Source organism: Colius striatus, chromosome 5 (assembly GCF_028858725.1).
Source record: "Colius striatus isolate bColStr4 chromosome 5, bColStr4.1.hap1, whole genome shotgun sequence".
In the NCBI taxonomy this organism is placed as follows: Eukaryota; Metazoa; Chordata; class Aves; order Coliiformes; family Coliidae; genus Colius; species Colius striatus.
This window is the reverse complement of record NC_084763.1, coordinates 11,431,500-11,455,902: the sequence shown is the minus strand read 5'-3', so window position 1 is coordinate 11,455,902 and position 24,403 is coordinate 11,431,500. Positions and strand designations below refer to the sequence as shown.

The 24,403-nt window shown below is 40.1% G+C and overlaps 1 protein-coding gene across 2 annotated transcripts in view; it reads left to right on the top strand.

Annotated features, from left to right (window-relative positions):
- The window catches only part of VPS41 (VPS41 subunit of HOPS complex), a 110,834-nt gene extending 86,566 nt beyond the window's left edge, over window positions 1–24,268 (top strand). For both annotated transcript variants that reach the window (XM_061997156.1, XM_061997157.1), the window contains 11 exons: window positions 467–611; window positions 2,002–2,043; window positions 2,172–2,222; window positions 4,413–4,550; window positions 7,208–7,262; window positions 8,143–8,283; window positions 9,779–9,915; window positions 18,130–18,229; window positions 19,986–20,030; window positions 21,028–21,107; window positions 23,648–24,268. In XM_061997156.1, coding sequence (XP_061853140.1) covers window positions 467–611; window positions 2,002–2,043; window positions 2,172–2,222; window positions 4,413–4,550; window positions 7,208–7,262; window positions 8,143–8,283; window positions 9,779–9,915; window positions 18,130–18,229; window positions 19,986–20,030; window positions 21,028–21,107; window positions 23,648–23,728 — 1,015 coding nt within the window. In that variant the 3' untranslated portion in view covers window positions 23,729–24,268. The remainder of the gene's footprint in view (window positions 1–466; window positions 612–2,001; window positions 2,044–2,171; window positions 2,223–4,412; window positions 4,551–7,207; window positions 7,263–8,142; window positions 8,284–9,778; window positions 9,916–18,129; window positions 18,230–19,985; window positions 20,031–21,027; window positions 21,108–23,647) is intronic.
- The last annotated feature ends 135 nt before the right edge of the window (window positions 24,269–24,403 follow it).

The window sequence follows — 24,403 nt, the reverse complement described above, 5'->3', positions numbered from 1 at the left end:
AAACTGATTTGGTTCCAGGCTACTTCATACAGGTATAGAGCTCTTTGGTTGTCTCAGTATGATTCCCATATTAAGTTCTCTTTGTACTGCTTCTTTGAATAGACCTGAGCTAATGTCTGTTGCTGTATTACAGTCTGTCCCAAAGTTTTGAGAGAACAATGTTTTTTAGCTCTAAAGAGAGTTCCAATCAGTTTCCAAAAATAGAAAAGCTAGCATTTTGTGTGGCTTCCCCCGTGGTTTGAAAATAGGAATATGAAAATGCAGAGAACCACAGGTCAGAATACAAATGCAGTGGCTGATATGAACAGACTTGAAATTAACGGCTGGTGTTCAATTTCTCTTTAACAAAAAAGAATCACAGCAAGTAGCTTTATGTTCTAGAGTGTGCTTATACTTTCCATTGTGGGTGATTTTCCTACACTTAAATACATAGGCTAACGTGTATTATAACATTGTTTCTTACCAGGTATACTTATGACCAGCGCTATGGCAGAGCCCTAGAAATTTACCTAACTCTGAGGCACAAAGATGTCTTCCAGTTGATCCACAAGCACAATCTTTTCAGTTCTATCAGAGATAAGATTGTTCTGCTCATGGATTTTGATTCAGAGGTATGGTGATCGTAATGATTTTATATTCACTTTCCACTGAAGGTATTTTAACCAATGAAAAAATAAAAGAGCTAAAGATAGTGTTGAGGTAGAGAGTGTGTTTGCTGTAACTGGTTGTGGAGTCTCCATCTCTGGAGACATTCAAAACCCACTTGGACAAGTTCCTTTGTGACCTACTCTAGGAGGTCCTGCTCTGACAGGGGGATTCAACTAGATGATCTCTCAAGGTCCCTTCCAATGCTTAAGATTCTGTGATTCTGTGATCTGGATACATTCTGAGGTAAGGAAGAAGATATTTACCTAAACTGCAAAGTTGACCCAAGGATGATTTTTTTTCCTTTTGTTTTCCATTTAAGTTACCACTCACAGTGAGAAAAGTGCCAGATTGGAGATCATTGTTGTGATTCTCAAGTAGACTTTCACTACAATATGTTTTTCTACATTTCCAATCAAATACTGCTATTAACAAGCCAAAGAAAGGAGGCATTTAATTTTTTGAGAAGCATACATTAAATATGCTAGCAACTTCACTTTCACTGCAGTCAATTAATCTGCTTCTGAAAGTTTGCAAGGCTATTAAGCTAAATGCTAACAATCAAGAAATGTGAATTTTGTGCTGAATTCCATCTTTTTTCTCAGAAAATCTCAGCAAATGAGTTTTGAGTTGACTCTTAGGAGAAAACTGGATATATCTGGTCTTTTTTCACCACAGTGGTTGGTCAGGCACTAGAGTTAAATATGGAGCCATCTGTACCAAAGATGATCACTTTGCTGTACCCCTTCTAAACTACATGGCAGAAAAAAAAAAAGAGAGTATAATTCTTCTTTATTTAACAGAGTAGATCACATCAGGAATCTGTGGGTTTGTGTTTTTGAATGTGAAGCACAGTTTGCTCTTACAAGAGGAAGCAGCACTAGAATCCCAGTGGCTGCTGTGCTAACGTGGTCTTCTCTGCTTGTGTTACGGTATAGTTTGGAGGAACCCAGTTGTAAGGCAAGTCAAGTCAAGTGTTTCTTACACAGCTATCACCCTGCAGTTCTCTTTGACAATGGGGCAAATAGTATTTCTACATAATTTGGCAGTGGCCTTCTGTGACCCATGATTCAATGGACATACTTCACCTGCAATAAAAGTACACAGTATTGATTGCTATTAGTGTGAATACTTGGGGGAAGTATTCTGGAAGAATACATGATGTGCCCTCCTGTAATGCTGTGCTGTCAGGGAATGCTGATGTTATGCAAACTGCTCTCTGAGTTACTGTTGCTGAAAAGAGTAAGTCTACAATATCCATCTGATAACCATCAGTGAACAAGCATAATACTATATGGAGTGTGTGGAAAATGTGTGTACCTGTTTCTTAAACAGAATTCTCTTTCTTTACTTTAGAAAGCAGTGGATATGCTTTTGGATAATGAAGATAAAATTTCCGTGAGTATAGCAAGTTAATGGCACGGCAGGCCGATGCTTGCTTGTATTACCCATCCCTCGTTCAGTCCTGTAAATGTCATGTTCATCCAGGTTTGCTAATCTGTTTGGCTTTGTTTGTTTTCTTTCAGATTGACAGAGTGGTTGAAGAATTAGAAAACAGGCCTGAATTACAGCACGTGGTAAATATTTCTGTGTTCTGTTGGCTTCAAGTTGAGCCGAATTAAACTGTTTGCTGGGCATATCTCTTACGGATGTGGCAATACTGTCAAAGTGCACCTGCCACTGAAATGTCAGAAGTCATCAGAGCCAAAGAGATTGCTTTTGCTAGTCCATGTTTTAACATGGCCAGAACATTTTTGTAATACTAAAATAATTTTTTAATGTTGTCCTGGTTTAGGCCCATCACGGAATGAAAGACCACGATTAGCCTCAAGTACCTAAGAGGCTGAGAATTGCCAAAGGGCAGGGAGAGCTTAATTGCCACTTAGGGTTCAGGACAAAACAGACCAGGCTACTTGACTTGGGGAAGAAAAGAGAAAATAATTTAATGCAACATTAGCTAAAGCATAACCTTAAACCCCAAAACATAACCAAAATAAAACAACACAGAGTAGTACAACAATGAAGAGTCTGACCAGCCCTTCTCCCCTCTTCCCGGGCTAAGAGCCCTGATCCTGGTGTTTTTACCTCCTCCCCCCCGAATGGCCCCTGAGTGGGGGTTTCAGTCAGTCTGTTCCTGATAGCTTCTGCCCTTTGTCTCTCCTCAGGACAGGTGGGCTCCACACCCATCCTCCCTGCAAGTCCATGGGGTACCTCACACACACACAGGCCTGCACAGGCTGCTCCGACATGCATTTATCCCAAAGGCCGCAGCTCCTCTGTGCCTCTCGTGTGGGGCTGCTCTGGGGCCGCAGGCTCCAGCACGGCCTGGGCCATGGCCGTCTCCTCACACAGTCCCTCGCCCGTCCGGGCTCACTCACACAGAGCTCTGGTAGCTCTCGGTCCTGCCATGGCCCTGCATGGGTTGCAGGGGTACAGCTGCATTCTCGCTACAGCTTGCAGAGGGGTCTCTAGTCTATTGCTTCTCCTTCCTTCCTCCTTCTCTGGCTGTAGGGTCCACACGGTCACCTCCATCTTGTATCACTCTTACAACTCCTGCCAGCACTTCAAATTCCCATCCCTAAGTAGTGATCGCAGCGGTGCCAGATTGGCCCAGCTGGGCCAGGGGTGGGAACCCAGGAGCCGGGGGGGGGGGTGGGGGGGGAAGAGTCCACAAACTCTTTACCGCATCTTCACTGCAACCTGCTCCCCCTCTTACCAAGCAAAAGCTGCTCCTTGCTAAACCAGGACAAATGTGTAGCCCTGAGAAGTTTCTGATAAACTACCTCCTCCTTAGCAAATCGTGAGGTACTCCTTACGGTATTGGAGACACGTGTATTCTCTGGCCAATATTTACTTGTATCCTTTCTCTTTCTCTGCACAAAAATAGCCTTGGATGGTGGTTGCAACTCTGAAGTGTATTTTGCTGATCCATAGATACATTGAAATGCTTGTCATTCTGAAGCTTTAACTTCCATACGCTGCAGGGTTGTTCTTGTTTGTGCAGAATTACAGTATCACTGTAAAGCTGTGGCTCCACATTGCTATTCCAAAAGCACCTCTTCAGTTTGAACGTGCCGTCAGTGGAATATGTAACGTATAGCCATGGGCTTGGACTCTATTAGGGAGGGAAATTTAACTTGCCACTGTTTACAGTGGGGCTCTGGTGGAAAACAGGCTTATGTGTTAGAGATCTGATTATAGGAAGTGAGCAATCCACAAGGGCTTTGCCAAGATGACTGACTGGCTGCCAATTTATGGAAGGGATGCATCAGTTTCAGAGTGTGAAACCTACTTCCTTTTGAATAAAAGTGACCCTCATGATTATTCTCAAGGCTTTTCTGTGCTCATCTAGGGAGGAACTTTGACACTCTATCTATACTTCAGGATGCTTCGGTTAAAACATTTCATGTGGTAAAAAATTGATCTGTAGTTATCTGTAATAGCCAAATAACTGAAATGTTTCATTTGTCAGATTTCTTCAGAGTTTTACTTAAAATTCAAAGTCCAGCAGTTTCCTTGAAGACTAAAGGACAATTACTTAAGTGTTGCTGAAAGCCTGTTTTACAGAGCTGCTTTTGGAGATTGCTGTGATGAGGATACTTCAAAAAAACCCCATAAAGTTAGTCTTTTGTATCAGAATTTAATCTCTGTGCTGTTTAGTATATGTTAGCACATTCCTGAGGAAACTAGGAGGAGGAGTTTATTAGTGAAGAATAAATTATATCGTGTAAGTGGTTTTGAGTTGTGTTTCTTTGTTTCATTCCTAGTATTTGCACAAGCTTTTCAAAAGAGATCACCATAAAGGCCAACGATATCATGAGAAACAGATCAGCCTTTACGCTGAGTATGATCGTCCGAACTTGTTGCCGTTTCTCAGGGACAGCACACACTGTCCACTGGAGAAGGTAAGCCCCTGAAATCTGAACGCAGGTCCTGTTATGTCTGTGGTTCGTAGTGTTGTGAATTTGTAACTGTGTCCGGTACTGCCCTCTACTGCCAAAAGGAGGGAGATGCTGGGAGTTTGTGAGCATCACCTGCAGAGCTGCCTGAAAAGCTGAGACCTTTCTCTCGCAGCTCACAGGGCAGGAATCTGTCGGGGATTTTCATACAGAAGTTCCGAATTCAAATTTGCTCCATATCTACTCATCAGTGTCCAGCCTGACTGAACAGCAGGTTCTGGTTGCAAGTAATCAAGATTTTGCCAAACTTGGGACTAGTCAGTGTTAGATCTTGAAACATGAATAGCTGTAATTGAGATTTTTCTAGTTTTGTATTCTAAGGTCCCAACAGTCACTGAACTAGCAGATCTGAAAGCATTTTATCTTTGTAAAACCCCAAGTCTACTACCAGAAGAGCAGAGTAGTGTGTTTCTACCTTTAACTTTTTAACATACTCTTTCTTGTCATATTTTAGAAACAAATAAATAAATGTAAGGACAGCCTTGGGGTTTTTTTCCCCTACTTAAAGTGAAGCAAGTGGAAATTGAATTTTCCTCTTTAGTTGTATCAGTTTTTTATTACTTATATTTGTGTTAATGGCTGAGCAGAGCAGACTGTGTGGAAAGTTGCCTCTCTGTATGCAGCTATAATGCTGACACTAGTGGAGTAGTTTTAAATGTGATATCAAACATCTAATTTACAATGGTTGACATTCCAAAGAGAGCTAGTACTGTTTCTGGCACCTCTCTTCTTTTGCATGCTTTTGTCAATGTTACTGTGCAAAAGCACGAAACCCTGGAAAATACTTTGTTAGAATTGCAGACTCAGTCTTTATTGAAACTGTCACATGAAACTAGGTTGTCTTGATGATCTCTTTAGGCAATGAGTCTTAAAGGTTTCCAACCAGACACTCTTGTCCATAATGTTGGCTTATTCGGTTTCAGCTCTCCAATTCTTAGTTTTTACCTTCTGTATTATTTGCATGGTGGTAGTTTTATGTATAAAACCTTATCTGCACTTTTTTGTCTTTTTCCTTTTGGTGCAGATTAGTCTTAGTTGTTGCAGATCCAACTACGTGTCTTCAGTGAGGGGTGGTGCAGAAAAATGCTTTGTGTAAATGTTACAAGCACATTGCTGGCACTGCTTTGCTGAAGTTGTGGACTGTGAGTGAGACTGTGTCAGAGACACGTGAACCTTCGGAAGATGTGGTGCAATAATCACCCCAGTGAGAGGAAAGGTTGTTAGAAAAAGTGTCATTCTAACCTTACTTTAAGAAGTTAATATGTTTCAATAAGCAGCTAAAGAAGAAAGACACCAACACTATACAAGAGTCAGTTGAATTTACTGTCACTGCTAATTCTTGTTCTCTAGAAGTATGCCACTTCCATTCAAGTGCAGTTTAGCAAATGTGGTAGGACAGAACTGAAAGAGGAGTATGAAAGTTCCCCATTTTCCTCTAGAGGGAGCATGGCAGTCAAGAAACGTGCAGCGTCCAGAACTACTGAGTGTCTGGTACGTTGTAATTTAACTTCCAAGTGAAGAGAAAATGGGCTGTCATCTGTTTTTATAACTTATAAGTTGTATTCTTCATTCCCCTTTAAATGTCTAGTTGGTAATTCACTTACCCATACCCTGAAAAATCATTGTCCGTCTCTCAAATCTTCATAATAACCCATCTGAAATAATTGAAAATGGAAGGAAAAGTTCATTCTTACCTACATCTTTAGCTGTAGCTTTATCTTAGGTGTTTATAATTTTGATTTCCAAGTATGAAAGTCTCTATTAATGAAGAGTTGTCCTCACAGGAATGCCTTAAGGCTTGATTTTGCTTTTCTTTGGAAAGGGACGTGGCATCATTTATGGCGTACCAACCTTGCTAATTTCCTGTTACTTAAAACTTTTTGGTTACTAAAACTTTTGGTTACTAAAAAATTGTTTCTAATCAGATTGGAGGTTTCAGTAATTGTGGTAAGTGTTTTTTAACTATACATGGATTCTGCAGCTGCTCATGGTATTTAGCTCACAGGTCTTTAAACCAAATTTGCAAGAAATGCTTCCCCTCTATTCCTTCCTGTTTATGCTAGTTACTTTTGTATTGTCTTCTTGGAGGTCACTGGTACAAAATTTGAAGGGCACTCTTTACCTTCCAAAACCATTCTGGTTATCCTGAAGAGATCTACAGTCTTGTCTTCTGAATAAATGTCAAGCAAACCTTCATCACCACAGACCTCATAAGTCCGCCCACAGGAGGCAAGTCTTGACAGCAGATAACCCTAATGCTTTTGGATCAACCAACATCTGGAAACAGAGATTGACAGTAGATTTCAAGTTAGAGATTGACACAATCCAGACTGAAATACCTGTCCTGTCCCCAGATTTATTTAATCTTGGGAAAAGAGTCAAAAAAACCAACCAAACAAAAGAAGCTATGGAGTTTCTCCTCTTAATTAATGCCAGAGGACCTGACAGGGTGTATTAAGGAAGCTGTATTCCTGTCAAAATGAATAATGGAACTTGGAAATGGAAAATATCTTTAAGCCTCTTGCAACATTTGTGATCAATGAAATACCATGTTACATACTTCCCTGTATTCTCTTTCTCTCCTCATCTCCCTTAAATTCAAGGCTCTTGAGATCTGCCAACAGAGGAACTTTGTAGAAGAGACAGTCTATCTTCTCAGTAAGTAGCACTCATTGTGATAAATTGCAACTTGCTGTTAATCTTGTCATAAAGTTTGTGCTGTAAAAATGTATGATGTGTTGTTTAATATCATTCAACGTGCTTTCCCAAAGACAAAGTTGGTATGCAGCCACTACAACCAAATAACATGATTTAGAAAATAAAACAAAGCCCTGGATTGTTCATATGATGTCCTCATGGCACATATTGTCCTTGCATTTGTGATCTGATGTTTTTTCTGGGGTTTTCAAGGTGCTGGGGGTCTATGGGGAACAAGTGGAGAGGTACTTTTGGGACAATCTCCAAGATAATAGCAATACTGTGATTGCAAGAGAGGAGAGAAATAAAACAAGTGCTTTATTCAGAATACATCTCAGAAGTTTAGTATCATCTTTTGCTGAGGGGGTAGATATGCTTATATTGCCTTTTTTCTTCTCTCTTTTTCCTTCTTTTAAAATAAGATTACTTGTAAATTAGCTCCTCCAGCAGGCCAAGGAATATACCTCTAAATAGGAGGCACTGTAAAACTGAGATTTGTATGCATGTTTATGTAGGTCCTGAAGAGAATGGAATGCATTTTTTTCATCATTTTTCATTTTAATAAGACTGCGTAGATCATTTGAGAGCAGAGTAGAGTTTACTCATGGATTTATTTAAAGAATAGTTCAGCATTTCTACTTCTTCCCTTTCCCTCCTCCTGTTCAGGTTAGACTGATTACTCTGGGATTTACGTTGCTGCATCAAAGTGGATTAGATTTGGTCTTGTTGAAATAGTCTAAGACAACTTCACACTTAGAAAATTCACACTGAAAAAGCTGCTTAAAGCACTGAGCATTCATAAGCATTTAAAATTTCTAATATCTTCTTTTTTTCCTTCTAGGCAGGATGGGTAACAGCCGCAGCGCCTTGAAGATGATCATGGAAGAACTGCAAGATGTAGATAAAGCTATTGAGTTCGCCAAGGAACAAGATGATGGAGAACTTTGGGAAGACCTCATTTTATACTCTATTGACAAACCACGTAAGCAGGATAGTCTCTCAGTAGCCTTCCATGTGTACTTACTCATGGAATGCTGTTGCAATTAAAGGACTGAATTATCCACATACGTGATAGAGGAGGTGTTTATGGATGGCCAGAGAGGTGCTCTGGTTTGTGGAGCACAACAGAGCAGTCCTACTGAGCATAAAAACTTACAGTAAGGCAGCATGTGGGCATGCTACGGAATGAATACTTAGGGATTTAACATTTGATTAAGTTCTGCATAGTTAGGTCCTTAATGACAAATCAAGGGGAGAACTGTGCTTTTAATTTGGCAGAATGAGGCTTTATTTTTAGACAGCCTCAAAACACAGTGTGCAGGCTTGATGAGGATGTTGTGTAGTGTGTTTATTGCAGTTGTTTCCTTTGAAATTCTGAAAGTGAAGAACCTACACCTTTATGCCCCTCAGTAGGATAACTAATTTGTTTTGTTTCTGTGGCACAAAGGTAAGATTTGTAATAATGAGTGCATCTTGCCTTTCATCCCTTACATGAATCTGTTACGTGAGTTTAAAGTTTACATAGAATCAAAGACCGTCAATCTCAAAAGCAACATCCATTTTGTTCAAGAGGCAGATTCAGAGGAGTTCATTGGACTGAGAATTATTTTAACTATTCCATTAATTTTGCAACCTCTTCTGGGGCCTTAAATCAAGGCTTTAATGCCTCTCTTGGGATGTCTTTTCTGAAGAATTGAATGTCTTGAAGAAATAATACTAGAAAAGATACCTTTTCATCACTTGGCCACTAATTCTGACAGCAAGAAGCAACCAGAATCTCTTAGTCCTTCAGAAGAATGGCATTCTCAAGTTACTCATACTTAAATGCAGTCTATCACTAAAAGTGATGCAAAAATTAATGAGATCTTTAGAGCAAAAGGGATTTAAAGCATATGGAATTCTCTCAGTTCTGTTTGCCCTTGTGCAGAGCAACTCCAGTGATACTCATCAGTATTGGTGATCACAACCTTGAAGTTAGTCCTTCTAGTGTTTTGTTTAGCCTGGTGCACTTCAAAAAGTAAAGGACTTCTTTTGTGTCATTCTCATCAATGTTTAGAAACAAGCTGGAGTTGGGTTAAGTGCTTGAAAACATCTTTTGAATCCCTGGTACTGGGAATGGAGTAGTCAGTCACATCATGTAGTTCATTTGCTGAGTCTGTTTGCTTGAGTGCATTTTTTATTGGATTGAATTGCATTCTTTACTTGTGGGTTGGATACTTAATTACCCCTTTTCTGAATACCCCAGGAGTTCTGTGAATTACCAAACTGTATCTTCCTCTCTTCCCTAAATACCTATATTCAAGTAAATACAGCTGCAAGAAACATAGGAGGGCTGTGTAAAAGGGTCTTATTGTTATCTCTTAGTAGAGAACTGTCATGGAATCAACCAGAGCCTGTAGCTTATCACCAAAGTAACCTTTGGTCAGGTTTTCTTCTTGTATTTTTTTCTTGACTTCTTTGCCTCTTGATTTTCACAGCTTTTATTACTGGTTTGTTGAACAATATCGGAACCCATGTTGATCCCATTCTTTTGATCCACCGCATTAAGGAAGGCATGGAGATCCCTAATTTGAGAGACTCACTAGTGAAAATTCTTCAGGACTACAACTTGCAGGTAAATGTTGCATTCTTCCCATGATTCTCATTTTCAGACAGGCAGCAAAACCACTTTGCCACTGAACAAGACGTGAAATGGCTATAATGAAGATTTGTTCAGCTGTACGTCAAATATTGTGTGCAGTTCTAGGCCCCTCACTACAGGAAGGACGTTGAGGTGTTGGAGCATGTTCAGAGATGAGCAACAGAGCTGGGGAAGGGTCTGGAGAATAAGTCTGATGAGGACTGGCTGAGGGAGCTGGCAATGTTTAGCCCAGAGAACAGGAGGCTGAGGGCAGACATGATCATTCTCTATGACTGCCTGAAAGAGAGTTGTTGTGAGGTGACCAATCTCTTATTCCAAGCAATGAATGATAAGACACAAGGAAATAAGTTCAAGTTGCACCAGGGAAGGTTTGGATTGGAGATTAGGGAAATCTTTCTCACCCAGAGGGTTGTTAAGCATTGGAACAGGCTGCCCAGGGAGGTGGTGGAGTCACCATCCCTGGAGACATTTAAAAGATGCATAGATGAGGTATTGAAGGACATGCTTTAGCTCAGTGGTGGGCTTGGCAGTGTGAAGTGAGTGGTCTTTTCCACCTGTAATGGTTTTATGATCTGTCAATGATGACACTGTGGGATGGTAGAGAGCTATGGCAAAAAGGGTAGAAATTTGTCAAGCCTCTTCTCTTGATGGCTTCTCACACTTCTAAATCTCTGCCATATTGTCTTAAGCCTGGCAGGTAAGAAAAACTGGAAAGATCTTGAGAAATTCAGAGTATTTTGTACTCATGATCAGTACTTTTCATTGTTTCATAAATGAAGCAAAAAGCAGCATGCAGTCACTAGAACATTCACCAGGTATTTCAGCCCTGTATTAACTGTCACACTCACCAAAGGAAGGTGAACTTTAAAAATCAGATTTATATCTATTGTGCAGAATATGTTGACATCTATGCATTTAGGCAAACTAAGGTCTGCTCACTAGGTTAGAGGTGTTCTTATCCCACCGTAGTTACACAGATATGTGCCGTTCCCTGCATGGCTGGTTCTGATTCATGTTTGTAAGAACTTACAGGAAACATTGCCCTTCAGTGTTCCTGAGGGTATCAACAGAGTTGCATTGCATATTCTAAATCTCCCTGCTACCAAAGGAGGCCCAAAGTTGAGTTCTGTGTGATGCTGTTCTGCACCTCTCTACTGAGAGACATGAGGACACAGAGCAGTTTGAATGTCTCCAGTGAGACTATTAGGAATCCAAGAAAATAGGGCCCAGTAAGCAGCTGAAACTCCCATTTTCAGAACCTCATAAATTTTTGTTTCCCATCTGCTATTAGTCTTTGGACATCTAGCAAATTGATGGGCTTGATGGTTTTGATAAGGTCATGGTTGATCTCATACCAGGCCAAATAAATCCCATATCTGCTGGACCCTTCAGTGATGTCAGAAGGCCTTTTAAAAAAGCAGAGTTTAATCCTTTCCAAGGCTTTTCCATTATTTTAGACTTTAGATTATGACTTTTGACTATTTCAAAGCAGCATTTTACCTGTCCTGTTTTCCTGATACTGGTTATGTGCACGGAGCTACCCCAAATGAACAGTTACATGTTTGCCTATAAAGTGTGCAGTAACATTACTTCCAGTTTCCAATTGCCTTCATGAGAAACTAATATCTTTCCAAAATGATGCTAGCTAAATAGCATCCTGCGTTTTAACAGTTGTATGTTAATCTTACTGCTGTCAGTACCCTGCTGCTTGCACTGCTGATCCTCCTGTTCCTACATTTCTCTTGTGAAATCAAAATGTAATTTAGTGTGTCTGCAGGCAGAGCGAGAAAGTGCTGTGCACGCGTTGCTCAGTTTGCAAAGTGTATTGTGTGACTTCAGGCAAAGCTGATGACATCATTTGGTCATGTTTTGGGGAGGAATAACCATTTTGTGTTCAAATACTTTTTGACAAAATTGCTTTGATGTTAAAAGGATGTGTTTAACCTTCAGAGTGATAGCTAAAATGATTTGCTGTTAGCATTGAAATGCTTCATGGATTTCAAATTAATTCATTTTGAAGTAGATTTGGATAGCTGTGGGGCTAAAATTTAGATCATATAGGAATAATGGAACTTAGGGAAGCTTAATGCAATTTGTGCTTGGCTTGCTTGAACAATAGCTAAACAAGTGGGACCGTTTTTCTTTAGATAAATGTAAGTTACAGCTTTAAACAAGACTGTTCCTGAAGTGTTACAGCATGAAGTGTGCTGTTTATGAGCAGATGGTGTGACTAGACTGAAATTCAGAGGTGTAATTGCAGCTTTTGCACACTCACCTAAGTCACCGTAGACTGGGAAGCTCAGATTTTATAGCAGGGCTGCTCCTGCATTCATTGTGTGCTTCAGGACATGACTGGGACTGCAAGGGAATGTCTTATTCTGCCCTAACTTCTTCAGTACTACTGCCTCATCAGCTGTTTTAAAGCTAGCCTTTGATGTGTTTGTATATCTGGTCACAGCAGACACATCATTACATGTAGGTTCACAGTGAGAAGTCCATGTCCCCTATTCTGGCCTGGCACAGCTCATTGGATTTTGGTAAAAACTTAACATACCAGACAATTTGAACTCACACAAAAACCCAAACTGGGTTTCATTGAGTAAGACTTTGTGTAATTTCACACCTTTGGATCTTATGCTCTGTATGCTCCTAAGTTTTATTGTTCCCATTTTCAAAGGCAAAAGAGAAAGTCTTGTGCCAAGACCTACAAAGGAGGCTCGCAGGTAAAAGTTAGAACCTCTTGGTTGTCTTGCAGGTCACTGCCTAACACAGAAACTGTGCTGGTCTTTTCTCAGAACATTGGCTCCCCTAAAGGTATTCTAGCTGTGCTGTTACATTATTTAATTGTGGCCTCCTTCAGCAAGCCCTGGCAGGATTGGTTTATGCCTATGTAAGTGTGCAGATGCCAATTCTCTGTTACGCTCCTGAATTCCCATAGCAGTAGACTTTACATTAGATGTGATGTGAAATACATGCAGGAGCTAAAAGTAGTGCCTTTGACAGACTTTGTCTTTTTGACAACAGTTCTTTATATCCCAGCAAAACCAAGTGAATCCAATTGAGTGACTGCCAAAGCATACCCTATGGGGCTTACAGCCTGTGTTAGAGAATCCAACAAGGAAATCTACTAATGCAACAGAATTTGTTGTTTTGTTTTGTTTTTAATCTGGGCTCTTCCATGAATAATTCAAGTTTTTATTAACGTTGACATATTGCAGACTGATTGCTTCCCTGTAACAAATTACCACCCATTAGATGAACCACTGCAAATGCTCACCTCAGCTCTAAAGTAAAATGTGGTTAAATTACACCTTTGAAAAGGAGTTAACAGCTGTTCACTATCAACCAACCAAGCGTGGCACTAAGCTAGAATTAGGTATTCTATTGGCTAAAAGTAAAATGTAGATTACATAAGATGTTGTTCCTAGGCTACAACTTCAATTAAGTACTACTAATTTGCTTTTACTCTGGCTTTACACCTCTGCTTTACAAGTAAGGATCTATTAAGCTGGCTTATTATCCTTCAAGAATACCTATTGTTGTATTTCAGGAAATGCAGTTCTGCCATGAACGTAACTCATCAGGCTCTTGAGTATTCTGCTAAGCAAGAAAAGATTTAAGTACTCCTTTGAATGTTTTTTCTAAATTGAGATTGAAACTCCAAGTCATTCTTTTAGGGTTTTGATTGGGTTTTTTTTCCCTCCTGAGGATCATTTATTGTAATGTTTTCTGTGGTCATCTGAGTTAATTAAAGGCATAGTACATAATTGAGTGACACGTAATGAGGTAAGTTTATTTACTCTTGAAATAATACTGATTTTAGTGTTTATATACAGTAACATTCACAGACAATGAAATTATTGAAGATACAGGCAGCAAAGACAGAGGCGTAGTTGTCTGAATTTTAAGAGGAGTATTTATCAAGTGTAGTCTGAAGCTTCTATTTCATGTGTAACTCCTAAAATCTGAATTTATAGGTAAGGTAGTCCACAGACTACCACTGAATTTATAAACTCCTGAGGATGTGTTGTCTTAAAGAGAGACCTGCTTATTTATTAGAAATTACACATTCCTGGCAGATTTGTATTTAATGCAGGTAAATCACCATTCTTCCATCAATTCAAATCTGTGGCAAACTAACCCAATTGAGTCAAGTCAATATCAATCAATATTGACATTTTATGATTTTCATCTGCTTGCATTTAAAAATCTTTTCAAAGAATCAAAACCTACCTTTATCTCTGTACAATTGAAAAGTTGTTGTCAGTGTAACTTTCATTCAGTTTCCACACATGTTGATGTTGTGTCTTTTGAGATTCATACACAACCTCTGTTCCCATTAGGAATTTACCAGTGCAATTGTTCTTTAAAACTCCCTTAGCCAGCAGAATTAGGGTAATAATGCTCTTATTTGAAAACTATAGCATTTACTAGTATTGCTATGCAAAATATAAATTCAAACTGTTGTTTGTTTTTAGTGAAACTAGTGCTGGTGATGTTTTCATACAGCTCCTTTGGACTGAAGCATCAGTCATACAGTGGTTTGATCTGAACAAAGACTTTTTTGTCAAATACACCATTGAACTTTGTATTTACTTTTTAATATTTGGTTCCTTGGAAATTAAACTGAAATGGATTAAAAGAATGTAAGTCTGTGGTATGTGATTACACAGTGATTTTAACTTATGAATGAGGAGTGCAGGAGCGTTGCTTAAAATAAAGCGTGTAATCATGCTCCAAGTTTCTAAAGCTTTATATCACACACCTCGTACAGGGCTGGTAGAAAAGTTCCCTGGTTTGTGCACTTGTGAGTTAGATATATGCCTGTTACACTTTCCAAACCTAGGAAATAGATGTCTTTTCAGTTTTGATCTCTGCCTGAGTGAAATTTAGGAAATGCATGTGGTGGTGGAAGACATTGAAATACCTCAGTCATTTTAGAAAGAAATGCCTAATTTCTCACCCTTTGTGTAACAGTTGTTGGAGGAAAATTTCACAAGATGTTAGTTTTCTAAGACTCTTTTTTCCATCTCATTCCAAAATCTAAAAGAAATTTTTTTAGATGCAATACCTCTAGATTTTGTGAACTGACCATTTTACTCAAAGGTTGACTTATTAGTTTGCAGTTCGATTGAACCTGCAGTTCTGGATAACAGATTCATCCATTCATAGAAGTCACATCTAGCCATTCATAGCAGAGTTTAGGAACTATTAGACCCCAATGATAATCTGATGAATGCTACTTGAAACAGCACCTGGAAAAGTAGTTGTGTTTTGCTCCTGGGCATGAATAAGCTGATGTTCAGACACATTGGAGGTACTGGGAGGGAGAGGTGACAGCTTGCACAAAGAGACATCTGCCTTGTGGTATTTATCAAGACTAAAAATGATGTGCTTTTGATTGTGGTTGTGATGCCTTTTGGGAGAATTTGGTTAACGGGCATTGAGAAACTTGGAGTTGTTTGAGTGCTAAGCTGAACCAGGGCTGAATTTACTCCCAAAACCTGGAGTATACCCCTTCAAATTAACTGCTTACTGCAGTGTTTTCCTTTAAAGATCGTGTTAGGCATTTGTAAATCAGAACTTTTTTAATTAAGCGGATGTTTTTATGCCTTCTGATTTTAATTATGCAGTAGCATATTCCCTAGTATAGGCAGAAAATGAACTGGATTTGGGTTTTTTGCAATAAAAAACAGCAGTCTTCATTAATTTGGTAAAAAGGCATTATATCTGCCTAAAACATCTTTCTGTAGGTGTACCATGCTGTCCTGCTTGTGCTTACAGTGATGTGGTTTTAAAGGCCAAAAAACGTTCAGTTTCATCCTATTTCTTCTCTTCAGAAGGCGGTTTCATTACAGATTTATGCCTGATGTCAGTTTTAACTAGTTTAACCTAATCTTAGGGTGCACACTTGCATACGTCTCCCTCCTTTTAATGAAGAAGTTAATGCAAACATTCTTTCTCCCTTTCTCACCTCCAAATTCTCCCTTCTGTTTTTCTTTTTGTAACTCTTAAATTATCCATCTCATCTTTGAGCTCTTCAAATGTATTTCTGCAGAAGTGTTGAGATTTATCAGCTTGAGATTTGACATTTTACAGTCTTCATTGTGACTTTTCCTTTTATGTAACATTAGCTGCCTGCTGTGTTCCATTTGCTGCAAAATAAAGCCTGACAAACAATCATTGAATGTGGTATGGAAAAACCCTAATGGAGTTGAAATAATGGGGGAAAGTTAGTGCATGTGTCTTCTAAGATATGCCTTAGAAGATATTTCTGTTACTTCTAATTTTTAAGGCATTAAACAGCGTTGAGGTTTTCCTAACAATGTCTGCTGTTTCTCTCTTTATTCTTCTGTTTTTTAAATGAAGTTTTCCTATTGACACACTGTACTGTAAGGAAAAAATAGTAAGTCATGCTGCCTTCCTCCCGTTATGTCTCTGAGTACAGCAAGCAAGGACTCCAGTGTATAGCCAAGACCTCATCTGCTCAAAGTTATTTACCTGCCTTTGAGTTATAAGTTGCTGATTGAGAATATTTAGAACCAGGCAAGCACTCTTTCTGAAAGGAAGTCTCATTTAATTGCCTTCACCAAAACATTGCTAGTATGTTTTCAAAGCTAGTGACATTTTTCTTCATTTAAAACAAAATTTAACATTCTCTGTTGCCCTTGGATAGAGTTGGAAAGGGAGAGGCATACTTGATAGTTCCTGAGATTATCACAGATAAAAAAAATGATTGCTTTTCTAAGTGTTTGTCTTGCAGAGCTGCATTCAGTGTCTGGTGCTTGGAAATGTTTTATAGCTCAATGTGTCTTATCCTGGAGAATGTCATTTACCCACAAGTGTGCCTAGTTTGAAGTGCTTGAAGTGATACTCAATTTTAATTTCTTTAATGTATTTCAGCTTTGCAGTCCTGACTGCATATTATTCTTGACAGTGTGTCCTTATTACCTCTCAATGTGCATATGAGAGGGATAGGGATTTGGACTGTGTTCACCTGGCTGTAAAATCAATTATTATACATCTTCTATAGGTATTTGCATTAGCCACATCTTGCACTATTTTAGAACATTCTCTGTCTCCTGTAATGCAGCTAATCAAGAGAAGGGAATAGACGTTGCCTCCCTGTTCTACTTTTTTATAGGGTTCTTCAGCTTAGAATTGACTGTTGAGCCTCTTTTGAACAGAAAGTGCTTGTCAGAGGAATTGTTGTCTGGGAAAACCAATCTCCAAACATCAGTTCAGAAGGAGGAAGAAAGATTCCACCAGATCCGTGTGGTTTTGTCCAATTTTCTTACTTGCTTCATTAAAGATTGTGAAATAAGTCTCAGTATCATTTTGACACCTTTGATTGTTTTTTTATGTTTCATAAGGTTTTCAGTCAATGACATGTCTAACTAATGAAAAATATTTGAAAGTAGAAAGGGAGCTGAGACCTTTGCTGAAGAGGAACAAACTCTGTAGCTTTGGTTAGTTTTATGGATGCTTCATAGTGATTACTAAATGACACCTCAGAAGGAGATATGTTTGAACAAAATAGAACTTGAATTGCTGTGTTTAGAAAGGTTTTGTGATTACTAAATGCCTTTTGTAATGAAGACGGGACAAGGAATAATGGACAAAAGCTGCAACACGAGAAGTTCCATTTAAACATAAGGAAAAACTTCTTTCCTGTTGAGGTGAGGGAGCCCTGATCCAGGCTGCCAAGGGAGGATGTGGAGGCTCCTTCTCTGGGGGTTTTCAAAGTCCACCTGGGCATGTTCCTGTGTGACCTGATCTAGATGGACCTGCAGGGGCAGGGTATTGGACTGGATGATCTCTGAAGGTCTCTTCCAGCCCCCACCATTTTGTCATTCTGTGATATGGGTAGAGGAAGTTGTGAAATGGTTTGAAAACCAATTGTGAGGGACACTTTAAAAATTCCTCCCTATTGTATTTTGTTAAGACAAGTTCATAGGAAGAAGACTGTAATTTATGACACTAGTGTATTTGGACAGGATTTTGTTTTTATGATGTTTGGTTGTTTGGGTAACAGATTCTTCCTTTTCCTCCTTTATAAGAGCTTGAAAAGTCTTAAATGTTCCTTGTGCTCTCTTTGGCAGAAGAAGCCCAGTGAAGACTTGCCAAGATGGTTAATATGTCGATTTGTTCAACAACTGCTGTGTTTTGTGTTCTCTACACCAACAGATCTTGCTGCGGGAAGGTTGCAAAAAGATACTTGTTGCTGATTCTCTTTCTTTACTGAAGAAAATGCATCGAACTCAAATGAAGGGTGTTCTAGTAGACGGTGAGTACAGAGGAAATGTGACTTTCAAGGTTTTGAAGTCTTTTGTAGTTGGTTTCTAGACCCAAGACACATCACTACTTTGGAAGCTGCCCGAAAGCAGCTTTTTTGTAGAGTATGGTAGGATACTAACTGCTTTCCCTTTTGCAATGAACCTACTCATATATGAAAAACCACAGGACCTAATGTGCAGCTTTTTCTCTTGATCAATCTCTGCATAACTAGAAATGTATCATGTCCCACAGTTCATCTACAGAGGTGAAAAATGCTGTTCAGTGCCAACACAGATAGTCAGATCATAGTAATCTGCAACCAAAGCAAAAGCTGCAGAGCAGTTTTCAGGAACAGATGAAAATATTTTGCAAGGTGGTAATGATGCATATGAGCAGTGCTGTAATTCACACCAGTAAACTGTCAATACCAGGAGACAAAAGCTGGCAGAAGGACAGAGGATCACGCTTTCTGCTACAGAATGCTGCAGAGCTATTGGGCACCCAATGGTCTTTGTTTTCCTTTTTGCTATGTGCCTCTGCAGTGGTGATACTAAACAGCTTCACTCTGCCATCATCAGAATCAGAAGGTCAAAACATGTCTTATGTTGTTAGGCCCATCAGGGAACAAAGACCACGATTAGCCTCAAGTACCGAAGAGGCTGAGAATTGCTCAAGGGCAGGGAGGGCTTAATTGCCGCTTAAGGTTCAGGACAAAACAGACCAGGCCACTCGGTTTGGGGAAGAAAACAGAAAATAATTTAATGCAACATCAACTAAAACATACCCACAAAAACCCAAAACATAACCAAAACGAAACAACACAGAGGAATACATCAATGGAAAGTCCAACCAGCCTTTTTAAGAACACCTTCTTGCCACCCCTCCCCTCTTCCCGGGCTCAGAGCCCTGATCCCGGGGTTTTTACCCTGTCCCCTCCTGAACGGTTCGGGGGGGCAGGCAGTGGAGGTCTCAGTCAGTCTGCTCCCAATAGCTTCTACCGTCTGTCCCTCCTCAGGACGGGTGAACTCCACACCAGTCCTCCCTGCAAGTCCGTGGGGTAACTCACACGCATGGCAGCCCTGCACGGGCTGCTCCGATGTGCACCCATTCCAAAGGCTGCAGCTCCTCTCTGCCTCTCGTGTGGGGCTGCTCTGCGACGTGCAGGCTCTCCAGCACGGCCTGGGCCATGGCCGTCTCCCCACACAGTCCCTCGCCCGTCCGGGCTCACTCACATGGAGCTGCTGGTAACTCTCAGTCCTGCCATGGATCCCCATAGGTTGCAGGGGCACAGCTTGCATTCTCGCCACGGCTTGCAGAGGTGTCTCCGGTCTACTGCTCCTCCTTCCTTCCTCCTCTGGCTGAAGGGTCCGCGTGGTCGCCTCCATCTTGTATCACCCATACACCTCCTGACTCGCATTCCAAATTCCTGTCCCTTAAATAGTGCTGGCAGAGGCGCCAGATTGGCCCAGGCGGGCTGGAGGTGGGTGTGAACCCAGGAGCCGGGGGAGAGTCCGCAAACTGTTTACCGGGTCTTCACTGCAACCCGCTCCCCCTGTTACTAAGCCAAAAGATGCTCCTTGCTAAACCAGAACAACGCTGTTTCAGTAGTGCTCTTCAATCTTTAATACACTCTGTTAGGCATCTTAAGTAAATACCTTAGGACCAAGCTCCATTTCTGTAACAGCGACATGTTCATGCTTTATAAACAAGAAAACACAGAGTTTGTAACAAAGCTGTTACAGGTCTGGTTTGTTTTGTTTTTCCAGAGGAGAATATCTGTGAATCATGCCTGTCTCCAATACTTCCTTCAGGTAAGATGTTTTTCTAGATAAGAAAGATATCTTCTTTTCAGATTTTAGAGGAACTACTGTTTGCTTTTCTTCATACAGATGTGTAGCAGCCTCTCCAGTATAAGTACAGTCTCCACTGTATATATTTCAGTCTCCTGTGCAAAGCTTGCTTATGAATTCTGATGTGGTAGTGGAGTCTAATTTGAATTCTTTTTGTTGCAGTAGACTCAGATTTTCTTTCTTATTCATCTTTGACTCCCTTAATTTCTGTTTTGAAACACATGGAATGCAAGGCAACTTTTCCATCCACACATGTATTCTCAAAGATTATTTGAGCCACAAAACTTAGCTGTTGCCACCAAATCCTGTCCAACTCTTTTGAACAATTTAGACTGAACTTGTTGATAATAAAGATTTATCAAACATCCTTTTTGTCCAAGTAGTGGAAAACTCTCAATGCCAGTCACTGCTGTCCTCTGTGAAACAGCTTATAACAGGCTGTAGTTTTAAAGCATCTTCTAAAGTTAGTTTTGAAACTAGAAGTTCGAGATATTATTTAGAAGATGAACACTCTGCAAGGCACTTGTAGTTCAGAAATACCAATATAGTCATTGAGCATCTTAAGAAGAAATAGTTTTCTATTCTAGTTCTGGTTCTGCATCCACTGGCACAAGAAATTTTTTTCTAACGTTCAAGATGGCTGAATTATTTGCTGGTAGTTTTCTCACTCACCAGATTTAGCACATGGCACATATCAATGTGAACAATTCCTGGTGAAAAGATACACAGCATTTAAGGCACAGAATAAAATTGTCTTGTAACTCCATCACTGTCAAACATTACCTGAAACTATCATTCTTTGGTTTCTATACATGAGCCAGAATAATTTGGAAATTAATTTGAGAGTTGTTACTGGATGTTTCTATGTGTATAATAGAATGTAGGCATATACTACTGTTACCACTGAATCATTTGTTTCATTGCCTTGTTGTAATGAGTTTACTTTTCATTTTCACAGATGCATCCAAGTCCTTCAATGTGGTCGTGTTCCACTGCAGACATATGTTTCATAAAGAGTGCCTGCCAGTATCTAACACAGTAAGGAACTGGCTTAATCTCTCTGACACCTTTGCCAAAGATAAAAGGACAAATCATAGAATCAGAGAATCGTTTCAGCTGGGAGAGACTTTTAAGACCATCGAGTCCAGCCTTTGTCCCAGCCCTATCAACCACTAGACCATTTCTCTAAGTGCAACATCCAACAGCCTTTTAAACCCCTCCAGGGACGGTGACTCCAGCACCTCCCTGGGCAGCTGTTCCAATGCCTGACAACCGTTTCAAGAGAGAAATTCCTCCTCAGATCCACCCTGAACCTTCCCTTATGCAACTTAAGGCCATTTCCTCTTGTTCTGTTGTTTTTTACTAGGGAGAACAGATCAACTCCCACCTCGCTACAGCTTCATTTCAGGTAGTTGTAGAGAGCGATAAGGTCTCCCCTGAGTCGCCTTTTCTCCAGGCTAAACAGCTCCAGATCTCTCAGCTGTTTCTCATAAGAGACGTGATCCAAATCCTTCACCAGCTTGGTAGCCCACCTCTGGATCCTCTCCAGCACCTGAATGTCCTTCTTGTAGAGAGAGGCCCAGAACTGGACACAGTATTTGAGGTGTGACCTCACCAAAGCCGAATACAGAGGAATGATCACCTCCCTTCTCCTGCTGACAACACTGTTCCTGATACAGGCCAGGATGCCATTGGCCTTCTTGGCCCCTGGGCACAGCTGCTGTGAACCAACACTCCCAGATCCCTCTCTGCCTGGCAGCTTTTCAGCCACTCCTCCCCAAGCCTATAGTGCTGCTGGGGGTTGTTGTGGCCCAAGGGCAGGAACTGGCACTTGGCCTTATTGAAACTCATGGCATTGGTCTTGGCCCAGCCATCCAGCCTGTGTAGATCTCTCTGTAAAGCTTCCCTACCCTCAAGCAGATCAACACTTCCACCCAGCTTGGTGTCATCTGCAGAATTATTTCCTTTTGTCAACTGTGGAGAAGAGCATGGGTCTATGAGGAGTTAGACTATGATTACTGTAATTACTTGTGATGATGCCCCATGGCAGTGTGTGACTGAAGAAAGGGAGTTGAAGGCCACTTCAAGTAAAGTTCATACAATTCAGAAAGAAATAGCCACTGTTTCGTGTGAGTTACACTTTCTGTGATCTGAATATACAGTGCAGTTTTGAGACACACAGGGAATACACGCTGTTTGGTGTTTTTATTCTTTGCTGTTGCAGTTCTCACTTTAAGTATGTTTAATTAAAGACAAGAATAAAGATATTTTCTCAAGTGAACCGTATCAAATGATTCTGACCTGGAGGGAAAAAAGAAAATCACCCATTTCAGAGCAAATATTTAAATGTCTCTGTAGTCATGTTTATGCTTATAACATGTTTTTCTTCATCAAGGGAATCTTATTTTTTTGATTTTCCTTTTTTTTCAATGAAAACAAACCAAAACAGTAACTTGTAAGTATAACCAGTTTTTAATTTAGGAATGAAAGTATCAGAATGGTAACAAAAACACCAAGAAAATGGAATTTAAGCTTTTCTGATTCTTTATCCATCTCTGAAAATGAACATCTAGTGAAAAAAAATAACTTTGATGAATCACTTACTTTGCTTGGTTACTTCCAGATTGCTCGTAGCCATATGGTACAGCATGTATGCTTACATAGGCTATGAAAATCTAATGATTTTGATCATTTGCATGAGAAGGCCCAACAGCTAGTCAATATTTATTCTAACAATATTTACTACAAATTTTATTATTTGAGAAAGAATCTAAAATGTCTCTGGCATTCTGATCTAGATGAGCCTGTTTCTGCAGGGGGGTTGGACTAGATGATCTCTAAAGGTCCCTTCCAACTCTTCCATGTTGTGATTCTGGATTTTCTAGGACAGGTAGCTTGTCAGATGGGGTTTTTAAATGTGACATGAATGTTACATGATGTATGTTATATAACACATAAGAATACACAGATATCTGCATATATCTGAGACAAATTCCCCACTGCTACAGTATTTCTTCGCCGTAGGTAATCAGTTTTTGTTACTGGTGTTTGGTTACTGGTGACATACTGAAAGGAAAGGAATACACACACAAAACATTGCACAGGAGGAACTATAAACACATCTTTAATATCAAATGGACAATATTCAGGCCATATTCTCAGCTGTTGGAAATCTATGGAGCAGCATCCAAAGGCAGAGCTGTGACTGACACTGACAGTGGTTGGTGGAGCCAACCAAGTGACTTACTCTGTTCTTAATCTATGAGTGTAATCAGTGATATGTTTGATTCTGTATGTTTTGGTTTCATTGTGGAGGAAATCCAACCTTACTGTCCTGGAGGGTGGTGGTAAGGCAGTAGGAGTGAGTGGTGAGAGGTACTGCCCCCTGACCCCAGAGCAGCTTTGGTATGTTTTTCTGTATCACGTTCCTGCACCTGCCCATCAGTGTGTTATTAGGAAGCAGCCGGACTGTGAGCAGTAATGTTGAGAAAGGCATTAACACTTTTCATACATCTTCATTCCCATTCTATCATGGCTGCATTTCTCTAAGAGATTCTACTTTTCTGTTTAATTTCTAGGTATCTTCTCTCCAGTTCTGCAATATCTGCAGTGCCAAACACCGAGGGCCAGGAAGTGCAATCCTGGAGATGAAGAAATAACAGTCCCCTGGCTCACCATTCAGCTCACCGTGGCAGTCTGTGACTCCTGATCTCTTAGGACCATGCCGAGCAACTGTAGTTTCTGCTAGTCATTGCTTGTGTATATAGTGCTGATTCTGATTTACAATTGGTTTCTGTAAGTGAGCCAGCATATTGAACATTCTTGGTAAAGAGGAGATGTTAAAATCTTTCCCCAGGCCTTTGTTATGCAGTTCATATGTCACTGTTCCTTTGGACAGCTCGTTATTTAACTCTGGAATGGAAAAGAGAAATAAAATGGGAAGGAAAAAATCAAGAAACCAAACAGTTTGTAGATTTGTGCTTGCAGCGAGTTCATGTGCTTTACAGTTTGGAGCTATATCAGGCTCCTGGTTAGATTCTGCAAAGATGGATTGCTATGAATTCAGCTCACCAAACTACTTTAGTCCTGATTTAGTCTGTTAGTGAACGTGAGACCCATAGGACTAAAGTTCTTTGTGTGCCACATCACACATCAGATTCACAGACTCACTGTCAATTCCACACATTGAATATTTACCTTGGTTGTAGAGTTGCACATTCATAGTTTGTTATAAACTGGTTATCTGGGAAAGAATCACCCCATGTACCAGTACAGACTGGGAAATGAACTGTTAGAGAGTAGTGTAGGAAAAGGGACCTGGGGGTCTTGGTGGG